The 22,288-nt window shown below is 40.3% G+C and overlaps 1 protein-coding gene across 9 annotated transcripts in view; it reads right to left on the reverse strand.

Moving 5' to 3' along the window:
- The window catches only part of FTO (FTO alpha-ketoglutarate dependent dioxygenase), a 412,272-nt gene that overhangs the window by 277,088 nt on the left and 112,896 nt on the right, over positions 1-22,288 (reverse strand). For all 9 annotated transcript variants that reach the window (XR_010318897.1, XM_010596082.3, XM_023555597.2 and 6 more), the window contains exon 3: positions 13,022-13,649. Coding sequence is in view for 8 of the 9 variants with exons in the window: in XM_010596082.3 (XP_010594384.2) it covers positions 13,022-13,649 (628 nt within the window). In the remaining variant the exon portion in view is untranslated. The remainder of the gene's footprint in view (positions 1-13,021; positions 13,650-22,288) is intronic.

Raw genomic sequence — 22,288 nt, forward strand, 5'->3', positions numbered from 1 at the left:
GGTTGAAATGCTTAGAGCAGACTTCTTAGGGTAGGTCAAACTCAAAAGCCAAGTTAGCATTCAGACTGGCAGAGGGCACAGCAGGAAGTTAGCAGGGAAGTCAAAAGAGACAAAGTTTTATGTGATCAAAATCGACAATAGAAGATGATTTACTTGGGCTGCATCATGTATAGATCACACGCACAATCCCAAAGTACATCCATCCCAGGTGACGCATACCCATAAACCGAATTCCTAAATTCTGAACTCTGTGATAACTGGGCACGAGGGGCAAAGGCAGTAAAAGAAAGTGAGAAAAAGGAACTCCCTTTTATAACTAATCATTCACTTTACTATGTACGACATATGGTAAAAAAGAAGAGACCATAAATCTAATAGAATTCATGGTCTCTGCAAGGTAGAAATACTTACTAAATGAACTTTAAGGACATATCCAACTTCCAACCCCAGATACTTTTCAATTCCCTAAGCTTAAATCTAAAATCTGATACTATCATATGAACAGAATTGACTAAAGAGTATTTCAGAAAACACATCAGAAAGAACAAATATTTTTTAGAAAGTAGGAGCATATATTTAATTAGACTTCTCTAAGAATAAAGTCATATAATTAAAAATCCAAAGCTATTTTCTAAAAACATTTTCAAGAGAATTCCCTGGGACAGAGATGACAAATACTTTGGACATCAGGGGGTACAACTGACTTGGTGATTGCAATTTTTTGAGCCCTGGTGGAGAAGGGCTCTCTGAAGCCTTCTCCGGGCTGAGTGGGAAAGAGTGGTTTGACCAATTACCGATGTCTGTCACAGGCACTGTAAGGGTTGGTGGCAGCACCTGCACCAGATACTTGCTATCCATGTCTAATTACATTTGGCAGGCAGTTCTTATTTATACATAATACACACACAAAAAAAAAACCAAACCCAGTGCACCTGAAAATACCAAAACTTGCAAAACTAGAGGACCATGAAGCAAAAAAGAACCCACAAAAGTACTGACCTGTACTATATTTCCTTAGCAAATCTAAATTACTTGCCAAATGAAAACAAGTCAGATGACTTTGCATGAAAATTCAAATTTCCAGCTACTCCTGAATTTCAAGATCTAGTATCACTGAGCCAGTCACAGGTGGCTGTGGGTGAGAAGTAACTGCCCGTTTTAGACAAGGCATGTGCTCTCTGCTAGAGACAGTCCCCAGACAGCCACTTCACTCATTTTGTGGTACCTGCTTGGCCCCTACAGGCACTTGAGTCTGTGAACCTTGATCTAGAGCAGAACACAGACCATCATTTGGCTTTGTAAACTAAGTTTAAATGGAACACAGCCACCCCCATTCACTGACACACTGTCCAGGGCTGCTTTCGGACATGACAGCAAGACTGAGTAGTGCCATACAGGCTACAAGGTCCCCAAAACATTTACTATATGGCTCTGTTAAGGACTGAATTGTGTCCAACAAAAATGTGTGTCAGCTTCCTAGGCCATGATTCCCAGTACTGTGTGACTGCCCACCATTTTGTGATCTGATGTGATTATCCTATGTCCTGTAAATCCTAACCTCTACGATGTTAATGAGACAGGATTAGAGGCAGTTATGTTAATTAGGCAGGACTCAATCTACAGGACGAGGTTGTATGTTGAGTCAATTCTCTTTTGAGATGTAAAAGAGAAAATCCAGCAGAGAAGGACCTCATGCCACCAAGAAAGAAGCACTGGAAGCAGAGCACGCCCTTGGGACCCGGGGTTCCTGTGCTGAGAAGATCCTAGACGAGGGGAAGATTGACGATAGGGACCTTCTTCCACAGTCGAGAGAGAGAGAAAGCCTTCCCTTGGAGCTGGCACCCTGAATTCAGGCTTCTAACCTCCTAGACTATGAGAGAATAAATTGCTGTTTGTTATAGCCATCCACTTACGGTATTTCTGTTACAGCAGCACTGGGTAACTAAGACAGCTTCTTTATAGAAATCATTTGCCAGCCCCTGCTCAAGAGTCTTGTGATATGATAGAGATGTCCACTGCACATATTAGTGAGGAAGCTGAGACTGAACAAAATAATAATGATGTAATGCAATTAATACCTAATGACATAAAATGACTAAAATTAATGCGAGATGATTTGATATCCAGATACATTTAGAAACACAATACTGATATGAGAAATTGTGTGCTTATATTTGTGATGCCCCAAGGCTTCAGCCTGTTTTCGTTTCAGGGGCCCTACTGATAACAGATGTAGTAAATGGTACAAGAAAAAAGAATGGAAATATTTTTAAAAGATTTTTCATATGTCTTTTTTTGGTCAAATCAATTATAACTTAAGTTCTAGTAAAATAATGATTTTGAAACTGCAAACACAATGGTTTTTAGGCAGTTTTAAAACCTCTGATTCTGGGTGTTCTCACCAGTGGTCATCTTTATAGGCTAAAAGGTTGGCTGACTACTTTCCCCTCCAACTTTCATCCCGGCACTCTTCTCAATATGGCACCAATAAAGTCCTGGAGGACGCAACAATTTCAATCAGTGTTTCTTGATGTCTCCCATATATCCAGCACCTCTGAAATGTGCTCATTAAAATAATGTTTGGTTGAGGGTTTCCTCCCCCTTGGGCTGGAAAGGGAGAGGGGACATTGTATGTCTGATAAATTTTTTATTGCTGAAGTATAGTGTGGCTCCCAAACTCACTATGCCAATGAAATCAACTTATCATTATCTACAGCAACTGCAACTGGGTGTTCTTGCTTGTGTTATTTTGGAAGAACAGAGGCAATGGGCTCCTTCTTGCCTTTAAGCCTCAGTGTGTTTGGTACATTCCCAGCTCCCATTAACCAAACTGCTGAAGAAGTAAAAAAAAATGTTCATCTCTCTAATACCTGATTATGTATTTATCATTTTCACACATTAGAAAATAGCCCTATTTCCTATTGTTTATTCCATTAGCCAAGGGCTAAGATTTTCAGAACTCCCACCCTTGCAATTATTTTCTCTGTTCCCTTGACCTCACATCTAGAGGAGCTTTGCAGGCCCCTTCTACCCACGTCATAGGCAAGAAAAAGCCAGAAGTTGCAGATGGGCAGTGATACATGGAGCCTAACAATGCCTTATTTGTCCAGTGCTGATACACCACATTCTAGCGTCTAGGACCAGAAATCCATTTTTAAAAACGGAGGGAGACAAAAAGTGAAAGTAGAAGGCATGAGGTTGAGACGACACACTTGAGAGAAGTAGCATGTGTGTGCAAGAACACAAGCAAGAGCATCACAGGAATGACGTTAATTTGCAAGCGAACGGACTGGAGAGGTGGGCAGAGGCCAGGTCACAGAGGGCTTTGTTAACCACGGGAAGGACGGAGCCACTGAAGACTTTTTCATAGGTAAGATTTGTATTTCAGAATGATCCTTCTGGAAGGTACAATGTTTCTGGACAGGTTGTCAAAGTAATGGCAAATAGGTACTGCTTAACCCAGAGAACATTTGGGAAACACTATGGAAGGATTCTCCCTGTGAAAGGAAGGTTAGCCAAGGAGAAGCCTCTGTGCCAGAATCTACAATTTAGAAATGCTTTCCTTGGTTTGTTGTGAAAAACAAGGAGTCAAATCTGCTGCTGACACAGAGCACACGCCTCCTCTGCCACTGAGGAATGAATGGTCTAACGAAATGGAGAATCCAGAAAAGTCTGAAGGGTGGGAAAAAAAAGACTAATCCATCCCATTTCAGAATCTGTAACAAGAAGCTGCTCTCAGGTGCCTCAAGACAAGTTATTCAGGACAAGCATAGTCCCTTGCCACAGATAAGCTGTAAAATTAATTATGTGTTCTAGGATTTCAGGAGAAATACTGAAAATTCTTTACAGAAAAATCTAAAACCCTTCAACATGACATCTGGCTCTGCAAGCTTTCAGATTAAACTTTTGGAAAAAAAATTTAAGGTATAAATATTCACATATATAGGAGAACCTCATTACATCATGCTTCATGGACTTGGAGGAAAAAAAGGAAAATGGGGAAAGGAGAGGAAAACTGCTTTTGGGGTCCTCGGCTAAAGCTTCAAAACCACTACCTTATCTAAGGAAAATATGAAATGAGGACAGGAAACAAGATACTTCTCAAACAATACATTCTCCAAACCAGAGCTTCCGACAATATAGGCTGCAATTCCTAGGGCAACTTACAACATTGCAAAGAGAGTGATGAAGTCTTACAGGAAATCTTTATGTTGTAAATAACACAGAAGACCAGAACCAAACTGTGTTAATCCAAAGAAGATAATTATTTGTTCATCTAGCTTCAGGCAAAGCTTTATCCAGTGTTCAAAGTACACATCCAAGACCCAGTTTCCCTTTTTCCCAATGTTCATGAAAAAGAAAGAGGGTGGCCACGAAAACTGGGGGCAGCCATTTGGGAGCCACAAGAAGTTCGCCTGTCTCAATAGAGGAAAGCAGACCCAATCGAAAAGAAGCCAGAAGACAGAGGAGAAGGAACTGGAAACTGATCACACCATTACTGTTGAAACAAGGTTCCCTTGAAGCCAGTCAGACTTCTGGTCTTTGTATTAAGTGAGACCACTGCCTCCCTTTTTAACTGAGCCTGTTTAGGTCAGGTATCTGCTACTTGTAATTGAAAGAATCCTAATACCAGAGATTGCAGTCGCAGAGATCAAAAAGTTATTGGACAGTGGCCACGAAGCACTGCAGTAGCACAAACTCCCCAAGAATAACAAACTGACTGATTTTTCATTATATGCAGATGCAAAGGAGGATCAAGACACAAATCATGCCCACAGAACTTACAATTCTAACTGAAATATGTGCAAAACTAATCTACGGACTCAGGAGTGAGGACAGTGGTTACTGTTGGAAGTAGACACCAGAAGGGAGCATTTCTGGGACGCTGGTAACGTGCTATTTCTTGATCCGGTTAATGGTTACACAAATGTGTTTACTTTGTGACAATTCAATAAGCTGTATGTTTATAATGTATGCTGTATTTCAATTAAAAAAAAAAAAAGATTAGAAAATGAAGCAAAGGAAATCTCCCAGAGAGTAGATTAAAAAACACAAAAAGATCAAAAAATATGAGAATAAACAAGAAAACTACAGAAACAGTCCATAAGGTTCAACAACCAAATGATACGGATTCCAGAGAGAAGAGAAAATTGAAGAGGAGAAAATAATTAACAAAGTAATTTATAAAAATTTTCTGCAATTGAAGTTCATGAGCTTTCAGATTGAAAGGACCCATCGAATGCCAATATAATGGATAAAAAATCTCACTGTGACATTACAAAACATACACAAAGGACAAAGTCACATGCAAAGGACAAAGAAAAAAATCAGAATCCTCAGCATAAACACTGGAAGATAAGACAGTGGTGTAATGCTCTCAAAATTCTGAAGAAAAATTATTTCCTACCAAGATTTCCATACTTAAATATCAATACTTGTCAAGGTAGAACAAAGACAATTTAAGACATTTGAGATCTCAAAATTTCACTTCCCAAATACTCTTTCTTAATGACCTTTTGGAGGATATGCTCCATCAAAATGAAGAAGTAAATTAGTAAAAACAGAGACACGGGATCCAAGAATACTGACATCCAAAGGAAAGAAATGAAGGAGGGAATCTACTGGATTATGATGAAGAGGTATCACAAAATGGGACAGGTATGCATTAGGCATAGAATGCAACCAGCCCAGACTGGAGTAGATCAGAACATCTGGGAGATATTTCTCTAAGAAAATGAAACTGACAGAATCTGTGATGGTTCTGAAAGTCTTGATAAGAGATTTAGACTACCAGAAGACAGTATGGGGTTCAATTAGTAATAACTACATACTCTGTAAACAAACGGAAACCCTGGTGCATAGTGGTTAAGTGCTATGGCTGCTAACCAAAGGGTCGGCAGCTTGAAACCGCCAGTCGCTTCTCGGCAACTCCACGGGGCAGCTCTACTCTATCCTGTAGGGTCGTTATGAGTCAGAATCAACTCGACTGGACGGGGTTTGGTTTTGGTTTTTTATGTAAACAAACAAAACAAGAACAACACTACTAACACAGGAAAAAATCAAAGTTGTAAAGTTTTCCTTAAACTGATCACAGTTTATGACAAGGCTCTGAAGATAATGATAACTGTGTGGCTAGTAACTATACTGGCTGAATATTGACATAACCAAAATTACAATATATCTATGATGAGAGAATCAGAAAAGAGTGCATGTGGAGGCTGACAGGGAGAGAAAAGAGTAAGTAAATTCAAGTAAATCTTCATCTTCCATACCAGGAAGCCAATAGATGATGCCCAAACACAATATAAGGATGCTATTTCCTACCAAAAGAATTAACTAAAAGAATAGAAATTATTGCCTCTGGGGAAGTGAAAAGGGGGCAGATAAGCTGTTTGCTTTCTTAACAAACCTTACAGAAATATTTGACTTTTTAAAATTAGATGAATGCCTAATTTTAATAAAAACTAAAAATAAAAACATATTGAATATATATATGTGTTAAACACTGTTCTTAGCACTTCACCTGTATCCAATCTTCCCAGTCCTGAAGTGGGTACTGTTCCTATCACCATTTAATAGATTAGAAAACTGAGCCACAAAGAATTTAATGAACATAAGATCTCACAATTAATATCAATAGGAATGATGTCATTTAATAACACAGGATTAAAGTACCAATTAATTTTATAGACAGTGAAGTCTGCTCCACTCTAATTTGTCCTCTTATCCCCTGCTCATCATATTAATACATCATTAAAAATTCAGTCATTCTGAGATTAGAAGGACCCCAGAGGTCATGGTCCCCAGACCTTCTGTTAGCACAAGACTGGAACCATTCCCAAAGCCAACTCTTCAGACAGCGATTGGGCTGGGCTATAGGACAGAAAATGGTACTGGTGAGGAGTGAGCTTCTTGGATCAAATAGATACATGGGACGATGTGGGCAGCTCCTGTCTGGAGGGGAGATGAGAAGGCAGAGGGGGACAGAAGCTGACAGAATGGACGCGAAACTAGAGGGTGGAGAGGAGTGTGCTGTCTCATTAGGGGAGAGCAACTACAAGTACATAGCAAGGTGTATATAAATTTTGGTATGACAGACTGATTTCATCTGTAAACTTTCACTTAAAGCACAATAAAAATTAAAAGAGAAAAAAATTCAGTCATTCTCTCCTTCAGCACTGTGCTCTTTTAAAGAACTGTCTATCTGGGATCAAACTGACAACAGCAACTCAAAAGAATAGGAAGCTTTAGGGGCAGTGAGTTTATGTGAACGGTGGAGGAATAATTCAGAAGAGGATGAGAATGGTTGCACAACTTGAAGAATGTAACCAATGTCACTGAATTGTACCTGTAGAAATTATTGAATTGGTGTTTGTGTTTTGCTACGTATATTTTTAACAACAAAAATATACAAAATTATTTTTTAAAAAATCCAGTCATTCTTGTTGGCCTAGCCTTCTCTTGACAAATGGGAGATGGCACTGGGGTCTTCCTTCCTCACAGGCACTGAAACATTGCCACTCTCTTTTTGGTAAAAATATATGGGACTATATACTTTTCTCAGCACCTCGGCCTCTTTGAAGCTGCTCCATCACCTCTAGTCCGCATCACTGCAATTGCCCCTTTCAGGCTGCCTGCTTACAGTGTTACCCCCTTCTTCTACTCAAAACCCTGTAATGGCACCCCATCTCATTCAAAGAAAAAGCCTGTAGTCACTTATAAGACCCTATCTTCTGGACATCCCCTTTTCTTCCCCATTGCTTCTGTTGTCTTCACTTCTGTTACTTTTCCTCTTCTCTCACTCTGTTCCATCCATACTGTTGCTTCTAAAACACCCGAATCATGTTCCATCTCTGGACCTTTGCACTTGATATTCCCTCGACCTAAACTGTTCTCCCCTTCAAATTTCTGAGTGACTCACTCTCTCCTTCAAATGTTTGCTAAAATGTTACCTTCTAAATGAGGCCTTCCTTCACCTTCCTATTTAAAATTGTAAGCCTGTCCCTAGCCTTTATGACACAATCCACTCATTTATTAATTTTCTGTCTCCTCTTGCCAGAATGGAAGCTACACAAGGGCAGGGATTTTTTGTCAGTTTTGTTCACTGTTGTATCCCAACATCTAGAAGAGTACCTGGGCAAATAGCCAATGCTCATAAACTGTTTGTTAAGTAGATAAATAACTGCATGGGGCAAAAAAAAAGTGACTTATGAGACCAAACAAGTTTTACTGAGCACCAAAAGTGACTTCAAAAATAACTGTCAGGACATGGCATGACACAATGAAAAAAGGCAGAAAGCAAACGAGATGAGGATATTGGGAGGCTAAGAAAAACATTAAATGCCATGGCTTTTTTAAAAATTATGAATGCTGCAAAACTCCAAGCTGAAATTACAACCTAGCTTTTCATGCTCTCAAAAATGAGCTAAGAAATATAGAGCCACTCATTTCAAAATAGAGATTCAAGAACTATGGGAGAAAATTTCCATCCTTAAGTGGATTCAAATTTTCCCCAAAGACATGAATGGCTATTCTAAAGTTCTAAGAAAATTACCGTGAAATCCATACTTTGTAACCTATCACATATTCAACAAGAAACACGGATTGGCCTCTCTTCCTTTTCTGAGTATACTTGGCCCTCCACGGGTGATCTGGAAACTAACACCCCAGAATCTACAATACATGGAAGTAGTTAAAAATCTTAAGAATTGTTCTTTTTTCTCTAAAGGCAATGTCCTAGAAAACAAAAACTGTAACCAAGAGTTATCTTAAATGATCTTTTCACAGGTATTCCAGCCAAAGAACAAGGTGTTGGACCATATTAACAATGGGTTTTTAATGTGTTCCCTGCTAAAATTCATTTTTTATACATAGAGGTAACAAGCAATTGCCAGTAAATCTAGAATAGGAAAATCAAATACTCTGCCTATTTACATATGGTCCCCTGAAGCCATTCCTTATTAAAAATTATACCATTTCAGCCTTCCTACTGAAGGTATCTATTAAATAGAACTGCATGTGAAAGTCAATAAAGTTAGTATAAAAGAGCACATATCCTATACAAATTACTACTCGGTGACCTCTACCCATGGAAATAAACCAAAGTAGATTGATCGGCTCATCATAAATCTATGTGAAGATTTCATCGGGAGAAGGTATTGAGGGAAAAGACCTGAAGAGATGCTAAGCTTCAATTTATTTTCAAAAGGAAGTAATCACTTCTGTATCTTAACTCCCAATGCATTTTACCTGAACCTCTCCTGTGGCACTAAACACTCTCCAACTCACATCCCTTTCTTGTCACAAACTATGTAACCTTCAGCAGGTCACCTCCGTTCTCTCCAGATCAGTGTTTTGATCTGTAAAATGAAAAGGCTGTACTAGGTAATTTCAAATGCTGCTTCCAAATCTAACATTTCATCATTTAAAATTATAGCCACAAGTGCACACCTTACCTCACCTACTCTCTCTAGGCAAAGAGGGCATTTGATTTACCTTTGGAGTTCCCATACTGTCTAGAACCAGCTCAGTGACCTTTCCTTAGCAATTGCACAACGAATACATTCAGGGACACAAAAACAGTACAGTCATCTGAAATTTCCATTCTCTCTGTCCCCCTTTTAAGCCCTTCCCAACCAACAATCATTTTAACCCAAATGGCTCTCTTCAAGTCCACTCCTACCATAGCTCAGGCAGGACTATGAGAAGGCCAGAGAACTAAACATATCACTTACCACTTGGAAGAAACACACCCACCAGAAGTTCCAAGGTGTATGTTTTGCAAAACATCTGACTCAAAATCACACACATAGCCAGAGACCTAGAAGAAGGTTCCATTTCAAAGAATAAGCTAGGCTGATACATTCCAGTCATCTGAAAGTGTGTGCTAGAAAGCTCCAGCAGATGTTGTGGGGGAAGAGAAGTGGACTGTGTGTGTATGCAAGTGAGGAGTTGGGGGGTGTCAGGACATGCAAGGAAGAGTAAATAGGGCATTCCTTTGACCTTTCCAGTAGGTGGATACCCTTAAAAAAAAAAATCCCAGAGGCAGCTATACTGCTGATATAGAAAATACCTGTTCCTAAGGTGCACAGCCTAGGTGTTAAGGACTTGAGAGCCAAAATGACTGGATTCAAACCCTAGCTCTGTTAACTACTAGACACATACAACCTTGTGGAAGTTAATCATGCTTCCGTGGCCTCAGTTTCCTCATCTATAAAATGAGGGTGACCACAGCACCCTGCTCATAGGTCTGCAGTGAAGATAAAAGATGTCCATCAGGTAAGATCCTCTAACATTGCCTGGCACACAGCAAGTGCTCAGGAAGTGAGAGGGCACAGTATTGCCATTACTGCTAGAAAGAGTTCTGGGGGAAAGAGAACAAGGACATCACACTGCTTACACAGATTTAAGTTCTATTGCCTCTTCCTGGTGATCATTTAAAGGATTCCATCAGCAGTTTGGAAGCCCTGGCGGTGCAGTGCTTAAGAGCTCCGCTGCTAACCAAAAGGTTGGCAGTAGGATTCCACTACCCACTCCTTGGAAGCCCTACGGGGCAGTTCTACTCTCTCCTATAGGGCTGCTATAAGTTGGAAACAACTCGAGGGCAACAGGTTTTTGTTTTATCAGCAACCTGAGAAAGCCCTGGTGGCACAGTGGTTAAGGCAGTCAGCTGCTAACTGGAAAGTCAGAGGTTCAAACCCAAAAGCTGCTCCGAGAGAGAAAGAAGTAGCAGTCTGCTTCCTTAAAGATTTACAGCCTTGGAAACTCTATGGGGCAGTTCTGCTCTGTCCTACGGGGTTGCTATGAGTCAGAATCCACTCACTCGTTGGCAATGGGTTTCGGATCAGCAATTTAAGGAACCCTGGTGGTGCAAAGGTTAAGTGCTCAGCTGATAACCCAAAGGTCAGTGGTTCGAACCCAAAAGCCATTCCAAGGGAGAAAGATGTGGCAACCTGCTTCCATAAAGATTTACAGCCTTAGAAACCCTAAGGGGCAGTTCTACTCTGTCCTACCGAGTCACTACAAGTCAGAGGGGCTCGACAGCAACGGGTTTGGGATTTTTTGTTTCGTTTTGTCAGCAATTTATACTTCTGTATTTTATCAGTCTTAACTCCTCCCAGCCATAGAAACTATTCATCAAAAATTTCAATTCCTTTCTGAAAGATATTCTAGGTTTCAAAAACTACTTGATCACCCATGCTCTGGAAGTACAATAGGACCATTAAACTGGAGGGCAGAGAGTAAGAAGGAGCACAAAGACACCTTTGTAGCAGTTTGCGCTATCGCATACCACCACTTGGGTTTCTGAGTGTTGCCTCCTTAAGAAGGAAACTAACAAACTCCATTGTTCGTTCACATCAGAGTTCTTGGACGTGATAGTTCTTAAGTCCCTGGCAAGGCCTTATTAAAGATCAGAGGATCTCAGTTCTTTCCATTAAGACAGCATCGAATCCCTTCAAGTGATTTTCTTAGGTCAGTATCATTATTTGAGATGCCAGAGAGGCTGGTGAAATTTCCAACCACTAAGCCTGATCTTTGTTTGGGGCTGAAGACGTAAGGTAAAGTTAGAAAAGACATTAGTTATATCCTGTGGAAATTTCTGAAACTAGATGATGGTAAGACATTTAAAGAGAACCATGAGGTTTGGTTTTAAGTCCTTTTTCCAAAATAGCCATTTTAGTAAGTAAACAAAAAACGAATGGAAAAAAGAACGACAACGAAAAAACTCCAATTAAATAACTAGAGTTATCAGAAAACCCACCCACTGCCGTCAACTAGATTCCAACTCATAGCAAGCTTAGAGGGCAGAGTAGAACTGCCCTACAGGGTTTCCAAGGCTGCAAATCTTTAAGGAAGCAAACTGCCACATCTTTCTCCCTCAGAGTGGCTGCTGGGTTTGAACCACTGACCTTTCCAGTTAGCAGGCGAGCACTTAAGCACTGCGCCACCAGGGCTCCTTATTAGAAAACGATGACCCCTAAAAGTTTCAGTTCAGTCCCAGATGGGGCATCTAGAATTCTGGTTTTCCAAATATTTTTCCATAAACAAGTAGAATTGCTGAAAAGGCAAAAGAACTAATACTATGTAAATCTTGAACTCCTTTGTCAAATAATCAGGCAAAAAAGAGTAAGCAATGGTCAGGCTGTCCTCAATATGTTCATCTAAATACCTGTTTGTAGTCCTGTTCTGAAAAACAATGGGAACCCTGTTGTTGTTGTTGTTGTTGTTGTTGTTGTTGTGAGCCATTTCCAAATCACAGAGACCCTATAGGTCAGAGTAGACCCTAAACACCCAGAAACTGAACAATAAAAGAAGGAAAATGTGGGTAGGCCACTAAAAGGTAGACTTAGCACCTGTGCCCCTGATCTTGGTTCCAAGGGAACCAGATTTCAGAAAATGCAAGAACACGTTAATTCGCCACAACAACCCTAACAGGTCCAAAACTGCCAAACTGGGTAAGGGGCTAGAGTTTCACGAAAATAGAGGACTGCCTGTTTACAAAACCCACCACAAATGCTTCTGGCAAGAAACAGCAGTAGTAAAAACTGCATGAAGACAAGAACAAGTCCGTATTTGACAAACCACTCCCATAAAGACAGTGATGTCAACTGTAATAAAATATTTTGGCAAGACTGGAAATGTGCACCTGTGGGAACCGGAGAGATTTGACAGATTTTTGTTTTCCAGGCCCTTTATCAGCAAGTTAATTATAGCAACTGTACAGTCTACTCTGAGCTTAGAGAAAGGTAGTTAGCTGTATGAAACCAAGATGCTGCTCTCCCAGGCACGGGAAAGACAGGGTGACAGTAGTGCTTACGCACAAAAATATTCCATGTCTATGTACAGTGTAACGATGAGCCAGACAGCACAGCTAAGTGAGAAACAGGTATGTTCTGCAGATGTAGGAGTGTACCAAGACTAGGAAGGACACAGGACACATACACACACACACACACACACACAGGTACATATATCTCCAGGCAATCAACAACTCTGGTCATCTTCCCAGAGCAGACTGTACCTTCACAGCTATAATTGTATACTGCCACCGCTGACCTTTCCACCAGATTCTCATCATGATGCCAGCTCACCGCCATTTTTCCCATCCCAAAATAGGGCTCCTCTTTCAGGTATGACATTTTCTGGGGATCCATGAAATTCAATAAAGTTACGTTGTATGCTGCTCTGCTCTTAACATCCACTTCATCCTGTCGATCAAAGGATGACCCGATACCAATTCTGGGGAAATCTGGAGCTATATACACTGGTAGAGCCTCATCACTAGATTTCTCTTTGGAAGCCAGTTCTTCCAAAGCCTGGATAGTCTCAGTCTGCAGATAGTCATTCAGCTTGAGGAAGGTTTGACAAGCAGCACCAATTTCATCCTCAGTATATTTTATGGTGGAACCTTTCGTTGGCCAGGGTACCGTAAAGAGCCTGGTGTTCAGGTACTTGTAGGTGCAGCCTGGATTACCAATGAGGATGCGAGATACTGGAGTAAGCAAATCTTTGCCTTGGATCCTAACCAGGTCCTGAAATAAGCAGCCATGCTTGTGCAATGTGAGAAAAGCTTCTTGAACCTCTTTATGGAGCTCCTCAGGTACACGGTCAGCTTCTCGAAGAATGAGTTTAGGATATTTCAGATGCCACTAAAATAAAACCAAAACAAAAATACATATTTATGGAGAGCTAAAACTTTACTATTATTCCCTAAGGTATATTTCTTTATAAGCATTAGAAATAAAAAATAAAAAAACTGTAAGGTGGCATTTCTAAACAGGAAAAAACAGAATGAAACCAATGTCACCGAATTCTCCAGCCAAGCTGTTCAAACCCCAGCACACACTACCAATAATCTTCAGGATAAACAAAACAATCATAATAATCTAGGCTCTGCTCTCCCAGGCTCCCTGTGTCACACTTTTTCCCCACCCCTCAATGTCTTCCAGCCTCTGGCCTAGAAAACACACTTAATTAATTGCTTACCATTAATTTACTAAGTGCTTACTATTAAGAAACAGTTTTAATTCTCCTGGAATCCAGATTTCTGGTGTCCATGGAGTTGGGATAACCTGCCAAGGCCACTGTCTATTAAATGTCCTTTTGAATCTTGAGCCTTGAAGAAACTGGTTTCTAGAAGTCACCTTTGAGTCAAACAACGGTCTAGATAAACTAACATTTTGCTTTGGGTATTATGTTCTGTTGAAGAATCCAGTCAGTTTCAGGAAACAAGACTCCAAGGGTCAGACTGGAGCTGTGTTTAAAGGCAAATCAGTAATTATTTTAATTGTTCTTCAAAACAATGTGGTATGAAATCCTCCCTGACCACAAAGTGTTTATCAGTTCTGTTCCAACCCTTCATCCATGGCAGTGCTGATAAGACTGGGCATAAAAGTCTTTGGGAGTTCTCTCATCTTTGAAACATTATTTGACACTCTAATTGAAATGTTACCCCAATGTACAAATCATATATTAAATAAACTTCAATCAATTGCTATTATCCGCTTAGTATGGTTTTTGTTTTAACACTATGCACCGAGCACTATTCTAAATGATTTATATGCACCAACTCATTTAATTCTCACAACAGCTTTACGAGGTAGTACTGTTATCTCCAGTATACAGATGCGAACACTGAAGCACAGAGACCTTTAAAACTTGCCCAAAGTCACACAGTTGATAAATATTGGAACTGGAATTTGAACCCTCTGGGTTCCAGAGTCTGGCTCCAGAACCTGAGTTCTTAACCACTCGACTGGACTTCTCAGTAAATAACAGCTTATATCTGCTTCAACACTTTCACTGAAAGGGAACTCACTTCTCTTTGGAAGTTAGATACTAAATTCCATGAATGAAAAAAAAAAAAAATTTTTTTTTTCCACGAGCTGTAACAATTTTGTCACTACTATAATACTAGTGCCCAGAATGTACTCATTAAATGCTGAACAAATGAATAAATGAGGTATTCGATGGCAATTCCACAAAGCTGTAACAATTTTACTGGTGTCACAGTAGAATACTATAAAAAAAACTCCCTCCTGGTGGCATAGTGGTTAAGCGCTTGGTTAGCAGCTGGAATCCACCAGGAGCCTGCAGGAGAAAGATGTGGCAGCCCGCTTCCATTTACAAGCCCTGGAAACCCTATGGGGATAGTTCTACTTTGTCCTATAGGTTTACTAAGAGTTGGAATCGACTCAACGGCAGTGGGTTTGGTTTGGTTTAATATAGAAATACTTGGCTTACTGGCCTGCCAGAGACTGGAGAAACCCTTAGAGTATGGATCCTGACACCCTTTTAGCTCAGTAATGAAATCATTCCTGAGGTTCACCATTCAGCCAAAGATCAGACAGGCCCATAAAACAAAACGACATTAAAGGGGCACACCAGCCTAAGGGTAAGGACTAGAAGGCAAGAGAGGACATGAAAGCTGGTGACAGGGAACCTAAGGTTGAGAAGGGGAGAGTGTTGACATGTTGTGGGGTTGGTAACCAATGTCACAAAACAATATGTGTACTATTTAATGAGAAGCTAGTTTGTTCTGTAAACCTTCACCTAAAAAAAAAAGAAAAGAAACACTTGGATTTATTGACGCAGTTTAAGACTGCCTAAGTGTTTCAGCCACCACTTTTGGCTCCCAGGACTTAACGTATAAATTGATGTCAAGCGACAGTCTCCTGATTCTGTACAATGCAACCAGTTTTTTGTTAAACCTAAACACAGGATTTTACATTTACCCCTATAAAGTTGAATCTGATTTGTTTCCTCTCACTGTTTTAGGGTGAGTCCTGAAGGAAGGAACCAGACACGATCAACATGGAACATGTCCTCTTAGTTTTGTGCTGCCCACCATTTTCACACGGAAACCGTGGTGGCATAGTAGTTAAAGAGTTCAGCTGCTAGCCAAAAGGTCAGCAGTTCGAATCCACCAGGAGCTCCTTGGAAATCCTACGGGGCAGTTCTACTCTGTCCTATAGGGTCGCTGTGAGTCGGAATCAACTGCAGGGAAATGGGTAATTGGGTAATAACCATTTTAACACACCTCCCCCTTCTATGCTGCAGGGCTTCAAAACAGTTCAGATCAGTTCTGTTATGGTCAACAAAGCAAAACAGGAACTGACCTAAAGACTGACAACTGGGCGATTCTGCGCGGTATCCAGAACAGGCGGAATTACAGGTCAAAGTCCTGGAATGGGAGACTCAGAAGAGGCATAATAAGCCCTTTTAAGAGCCTGATGCATGAGACTGGATTGTTGGCAGAACTGTGGTGAGGAACATACACTCAGAGTGGTGTGGCTGGCCACCACCTTTGAACGGAGTATTCAAAGGACTCTCTAAGGAGATAGCATTCAAGCTGAGATCCTCAGGAAAGGAAGTCACCAGCATGTGACAAGCTAGGAAAGAGATTCCCAGGAAGAGAAACCAAAAAATTCAAAGACAATGAGGAAAGTGACTATCCTATTCTAGGGGCAAAAAGAAGGTAAGTTTTACTAGAGCATAAAAACCAAAGGCAGAGAAGTCACAGTAAGGAATTGGGATTTGATTCTAAGTGCACTGGAGGATTTCAAAGGGAGAAGGATAATGTGATTTACATTTTATAAAAATCACTCTATTCATAATATCAGGCATAGATTGGAAAGAGGCAAACATAAAAGTGGAAAATCCTATTAGGTGCTATTACAACTGTCAAGGAGAAAAGTGATGACAGTCAGGATTGGGACAGAAACACAGATAAATGGCCAGATAAAACACATATTTTGTAGGCAGAGCCAAAGAACACGTTTATGGGTTAGATGTAAGGTATGAGGAAAGGAAAGAAGTTAAAGATGACTTCCAGATTTCTGGATCTAATAACTAAATAAACAATTGGCTATTTTTTGAAATAAGGAAGACTAGGGTGAAACAAGTATGGTAGGAAGAAGAATAGGGACAAATGAAGAGTTCTATTTTGGAGCTGGAGCTGTTAAGGTATCTATGAAATATCCATCTAAGTGAAAACAGTAAGGAGACAACTAGATACACACTTCTGGAGCTCAGAGAAAGTCAGGATAGGGAAATAAATGTGCGAATTGTCAGCACACAGCTGGTTTTTAAAAGCCTAGAAATGAATGGGATCACCTTAGGGCAACAGCACAAACGAAACAGGGACCAAAGTCATTTCCTGAGTCACAAAGGAAGGCTCAGCAAAGGAGACTAGGTAGAAAATCAAGACAGTATGGAAATGCAGACACTAAAAGGAAAGAGCATTTCAAGAAGGATGTACTATTGTCAACTGCCAGGAAGAGGTCAAGTGAGATGAGGACTGAGATTACCCACTACTTTTGGCAGCATGGAAATCATTGATGGAAATGACCACAGCAATTTCAGTAGAGGGGTGGGAAGGAAGTCAGATTAGAGTAGGCTGGAGATGGAATGCAAGATGAGGAAGTGGAGATGGCAATGTATAGAAGTCTCTCTGATTTTGCTATGACGGGGAACAGAATAATGGAGTTGTCAGGGAAGGGGAATGCTAGATCAAGGAATGATCTTTAACAATGGAAAATACTAGAATGCATGAGAGTTTGTAATGATGACAGTGATACAAGAAAGAGGAAGAGGTTGAAGGCAAATACCCAAAGGAGCAAGTTCTGGATGTCTAGAGCAATAGTCTCCCAAGCAGGGTATACACACTCTGTGGGAGGTGTAAGCAATGTGAGAGAGAGAGAGAGTGTGTGTATGTAGTGTGTGTGTGGTGGGGAGGATGGTAGAACTGTTTTCTGGGGTTTTTTTTAATCTAAAAAAAATCAAACTGTACTATAATACACATGCATCCATGAGCACACACACATGCATATATACACCTACACGTGCATTTAACATGACAATCATAATGTGTCTATTTTATAAACAACTACCAGTGACACGGAGTCAGTTTGTACTCAAGAAAGCTCATTGTGTACATCTCTTCCCAACTCCATGTTCAGTGACGTCGCGATGGTAAACTGTCCACCAGTATTATTTACTCCATGGAAATCAGAAAACACTAAAAATCAAGCATTTCTTTTTCCCCCTAGAAAGCCAAGTGATAAGCATTTAGTAGCACATCTGGTACACGCTCGGCATTTGTTACTGATAGGAGTATGTGATCAAAAACATTTGGCTAGGAGAACAGATACTTCCTGTATTGGAATAGGCTACAAACAAAAACCCAGTGCCGTCGAGTCGATTCTGAGTCGATTCCGACTCATAGTATAGGAATAGTACAGCAATACGCTAGTAGGATAAATAAGATATAAATTCAGTTAGAACTATAAATTTGAAAATGGGAGATGGGGAGTTTTGGGGGTGGTTTTTGCCAGGTAGAGGCTTCAATTTTCTCTTAGTCATAAGCTAAGAATGTGGGCTGGTCATTATTTGCCAAATATTCTGGATCCTCTACCCCCATCCCATTCTTCAGGCCCTATGCTGATTACACTTTCTGTTACCCTCATGTTAAATAAAACACAGGACTACTTCTGTCATGAGAAATAGTGACTATCAGTTCTAGCTTGGAGCATTTTGTTGCCAGTGGGAGACTCTCTTTTTCCCTTTGGCACAGTAAACAGCTGGTGGCCGTCTGGATCCCTGAGTTACTTCAATGGTTAGTGACTCTGCCAACCCACAAGTCAGATTTAAAATGAACAAGAAATACTGTTGTGTGAAGCCACTGAGATTTGCAGGTTGTCTGTTACTACAGCATACCTAGCCTATTCTGGCTGATCCAGAATGAAAGAGATCAAAGTTTGAGGAGAAAGAGGAAAAAGGAAATAGTCAGGTCTGAATGTGGGAAATGCCTTTACTGGGTAAGCACAGTAGGTTTGTCCCCCTTCTCACAGTGCCTATCTGAGATATGTCATCATGAATTTAAAGTGACAAAGGTCAAAGTCATGGAGCATCCCACTGTGGACTGTCTTTGAAATTTTAAGGGATCTATTCAGGAGCTATGAGTCAGAATCGACTCGATGGCAACGGGTTTTTTTTTTTTTTTTTTTTTTTTCGTTTACACCTCAATTATCCCAATTGGAAAACAGAATCAGTGCTTTCATACATCTCATTTACAAAGTTCATGAGGAGAGCAAGGCAAATCAATAAGCAGAAGACTGAACATTCTGGAGCCATGGGCAGTGATTTTCATTTTATCACTAAACTAATGTTATCCTCTGAGCTAGTCTCTGAGGCCTCAGTGTACTCTAACTGAAGCACACCTGACCAGCAGCAGTGATAAGGGAGAAAATTCCTTAACTCCTGTGTTCTTTAAAGGGCTCTTAGTATAAAACATTAAAGGAAAGTCAGATAATTCCCAAGAACTCTGATTTTTGAATATACTACCTCTGGGACTAAGGCGGGAAGAAGATTGGGTATGACGCAGAGACATGATTTCACAGGTACGTGATCATTCTTGCTGCTATCATGCAATACACGCTGGGGTTTAACTACAGGAGATATACTTAACAAGGGAAATCATAACTCTAAGGATCGCAGAAATCACATAACTATATGAATATCATATAAATACCTTGACACTAATAAAATTCTTTTTTTTTTTAATAATGACATGGAAAAGTATGCAAAATATATTTTTTCACTGGTATCTTGACATTCCTCTCCTCTCTGCCCACAACTGCTTCCTTTCTATTCTTGAAGAGCCCAGCACTTCAGCCCCTTTCCTCTCAAGGCACAATCTTTCCCCTGGCTGGACTACACCTGGCTGGACTAACTCCTTATTCACCAGGTCACTTTGTCAAAGAGAGTGATACTTTCTCAAGAAACCTTCCTTGTCAAACAGGTATCCCCCTTTATCATTTGTCACACACTTTACTAATCCTTTATGTTGTTGTTGTTAGGTTCCAACTCATAGTGATCCTATGTACAACAGACCAAAACAAAGCCCAGTCCTATGCCATCCTTACAATTGTTATGCTTGAGCTCATTGTTGCAGCCACTGTGTCAATCCATCTCGTTGAGGGTCTTCCTCTTTTTCCCTGACCCTCTACTTTACCAAGCATGACATCCTTCTTCAGGGACTGATCCCCCCTGATAACATGTCCAAAGTATGTGAGATGAAGTCTTGCCATTCTTGTTTCTAAGAAGCATTCTGGCTGTACCTCTTCCATTGTAGATTTGCTCATTCTTCTGGCAGTCCATGGTACATTCTATATTCTTAGCCAACACCATAATTTAAAGGCATTAATTCTTCTTCAGTCTTCCTTATTCAGGATCCAGCCTTCACATGCATATTAAACTAAACCAGAAAAACAAACCTGTTGCCATTGAGTCGATTTCGACTCACGGTGACCCTATAGGACAGAGTAGAACTGCCCTGTAGAGTTTCCAAGGAGCGCCTGGTGGATTTGAACTGCCAACCTTTTGATTAGCAGCCACAGCACTTAACCACCACGCCACCAGGGTTTCTGCATGCATATGAGGCGACTGAAAACACCATGGCTTGGGTCAGATGTACCTTAATCCTTAAAGTGACATCTTTGCTTTTCAACACTTTAAAGAGGTCTGTTGCAGCATATTTACCCAGTGCAATGTGTCCTTTGATTTCCTGACTACTGCTTCCATGGGCATTGATCGTGGATCCAAGTAAAATGAAATCCTTGACAACTTCAGTCTTTTCTCTGTTTGTCATGATGATGCTTATCGGCCCAGTTGTAAGGATTTTTGTTTTCTTTATGTTGAGGTGTAATCCATACTGAAGGCTGTAGCCTTTGATCTTCATCAACAAGTGCTTTAAGTCCTCTTCACTTTCAGCAAGCAAGGTTGTGTCATCTGCACAATGCAGGTTGTTTTATTATTTTTTTATTTATTGTGTTTTAAGTGAAAGTTTACAATTCAAGTCAGTCTCTCATACAAAAAGTTATACACATCTTTCTATATAACCCTAGGTGCTCTCCCCCTAATGTGGCAGCACACTCCTCCTTCTCCACCCTGTATTCCCCATGCACATCGCAGGCTTCAATCCTGATGCCACATACCTCTTCACATAGTTCAGCTTCTCAGATTATTTGCTCAGCATACAGAGTGAATAAGCATAGTGAAAGGATATAACCCTGATACACACCTTTCTTGATTTTAAACCACGCAGTAGCCTCCTGTTCTGTTCAAATGACTGTCTCTTGGTGTATGTATGTACAGGTTCCTCATGGGCACAATTATTAAATGTTCTGAAATTTCCATTGTTCATAATGTTATCTATAATTTCTTATGATCCACATAGTTGAATGCCTTTGCATAGTCAATAAAACAGAGGTAGACATCTTTCTGGTATTCTCTACTTTCAGGCAGAATCCATTTGACATCAGCAATGACATCTCTCGTTCCACATCCTCTTCTGAATCCAGCTTGAATTTCCGGCAGTTCCCTGTCGACATACTGCCACAACCACTTTTGAATGCTCTTCAGCAAAACTTCACTTGTGTTCAATATTAATGATATTGTTCAATAATTTCTGCATCCCGTTGGATCACCTTTCTTTGGAATGGGCACAAATATGAATCTCTTCCAGTTGGTTGCCCAGGTACTTGTCTTCCATTTCTCTGTATAGACAAGCGAGCACCTTCAGTGCCGCATCATTTGTTGAAACATCTCAACTGGTCTTCCGTCAATTCCTGAAGCCTTGTTCTTCACCAATGCCTTCAGTGCAGCTTGGACTACTTCCTTCAGTATCATCAGTTCTTGATGATATGCAACCTCCTGAAATGGTTGAACATCAACCAATTCTTTTGTTGGTACAGGGACTCTGTGTATTCCTTCCATCTTCTTTTAATACTTTTTTGTTGTTTAATATTTTCCCCGTGGAGTCCTTGAATATTGCAAATCGAAGCTTGAATTTTCTCTTCAGTACTTTCAGCTCCAGAAATGATGAGCATGTTCTCCCCTTTTGGTTTTCTAACTCTAGCTCTTACACATTTCATTATAATACTTTAGTTTGTCTTCTGGAGCTACACTTTGAAATCTGTTCAGCTTTTTTACTTCATCATCCATTCGCTTCAGCTACTCTACATTCAAGAGCAAGTTTTAGAGTCTCTTCTGACATCCATTTTGGTCTTTCTTTCCAGTCTTTTTAATGACTTCCTGCTTTCTTCATGGATGATGTCCTTGATATCATTCTACAACTCGTCTGGTCTTCGATCATTAGTATTCAATGCGTCCAATCTATTCTCGCGATGGTCTCTGAATTCAGGTAGGATATACTCAAGGTCATACTTTGGCTCTCGTGGACTTGTTCTAATTTTCTTCGGTTTCAACTTGAACTTGCATATGAGCA

The sequence above is a fragment of the Loxodonta africana genome, chromosome 21, assembly GCF_030014295.1.
Source record: "Loxodonta africana isolate mLoxAfr1 chromosome 21, mLoxAfr1.hap2, whole genome shotgun sequence".
Lineage (NCBI taxonomy): Eukaryota > Metazoa > Chordata > Mammalia > Proboscidea > Elephantidae > Loxodonta > Loxodonta africana.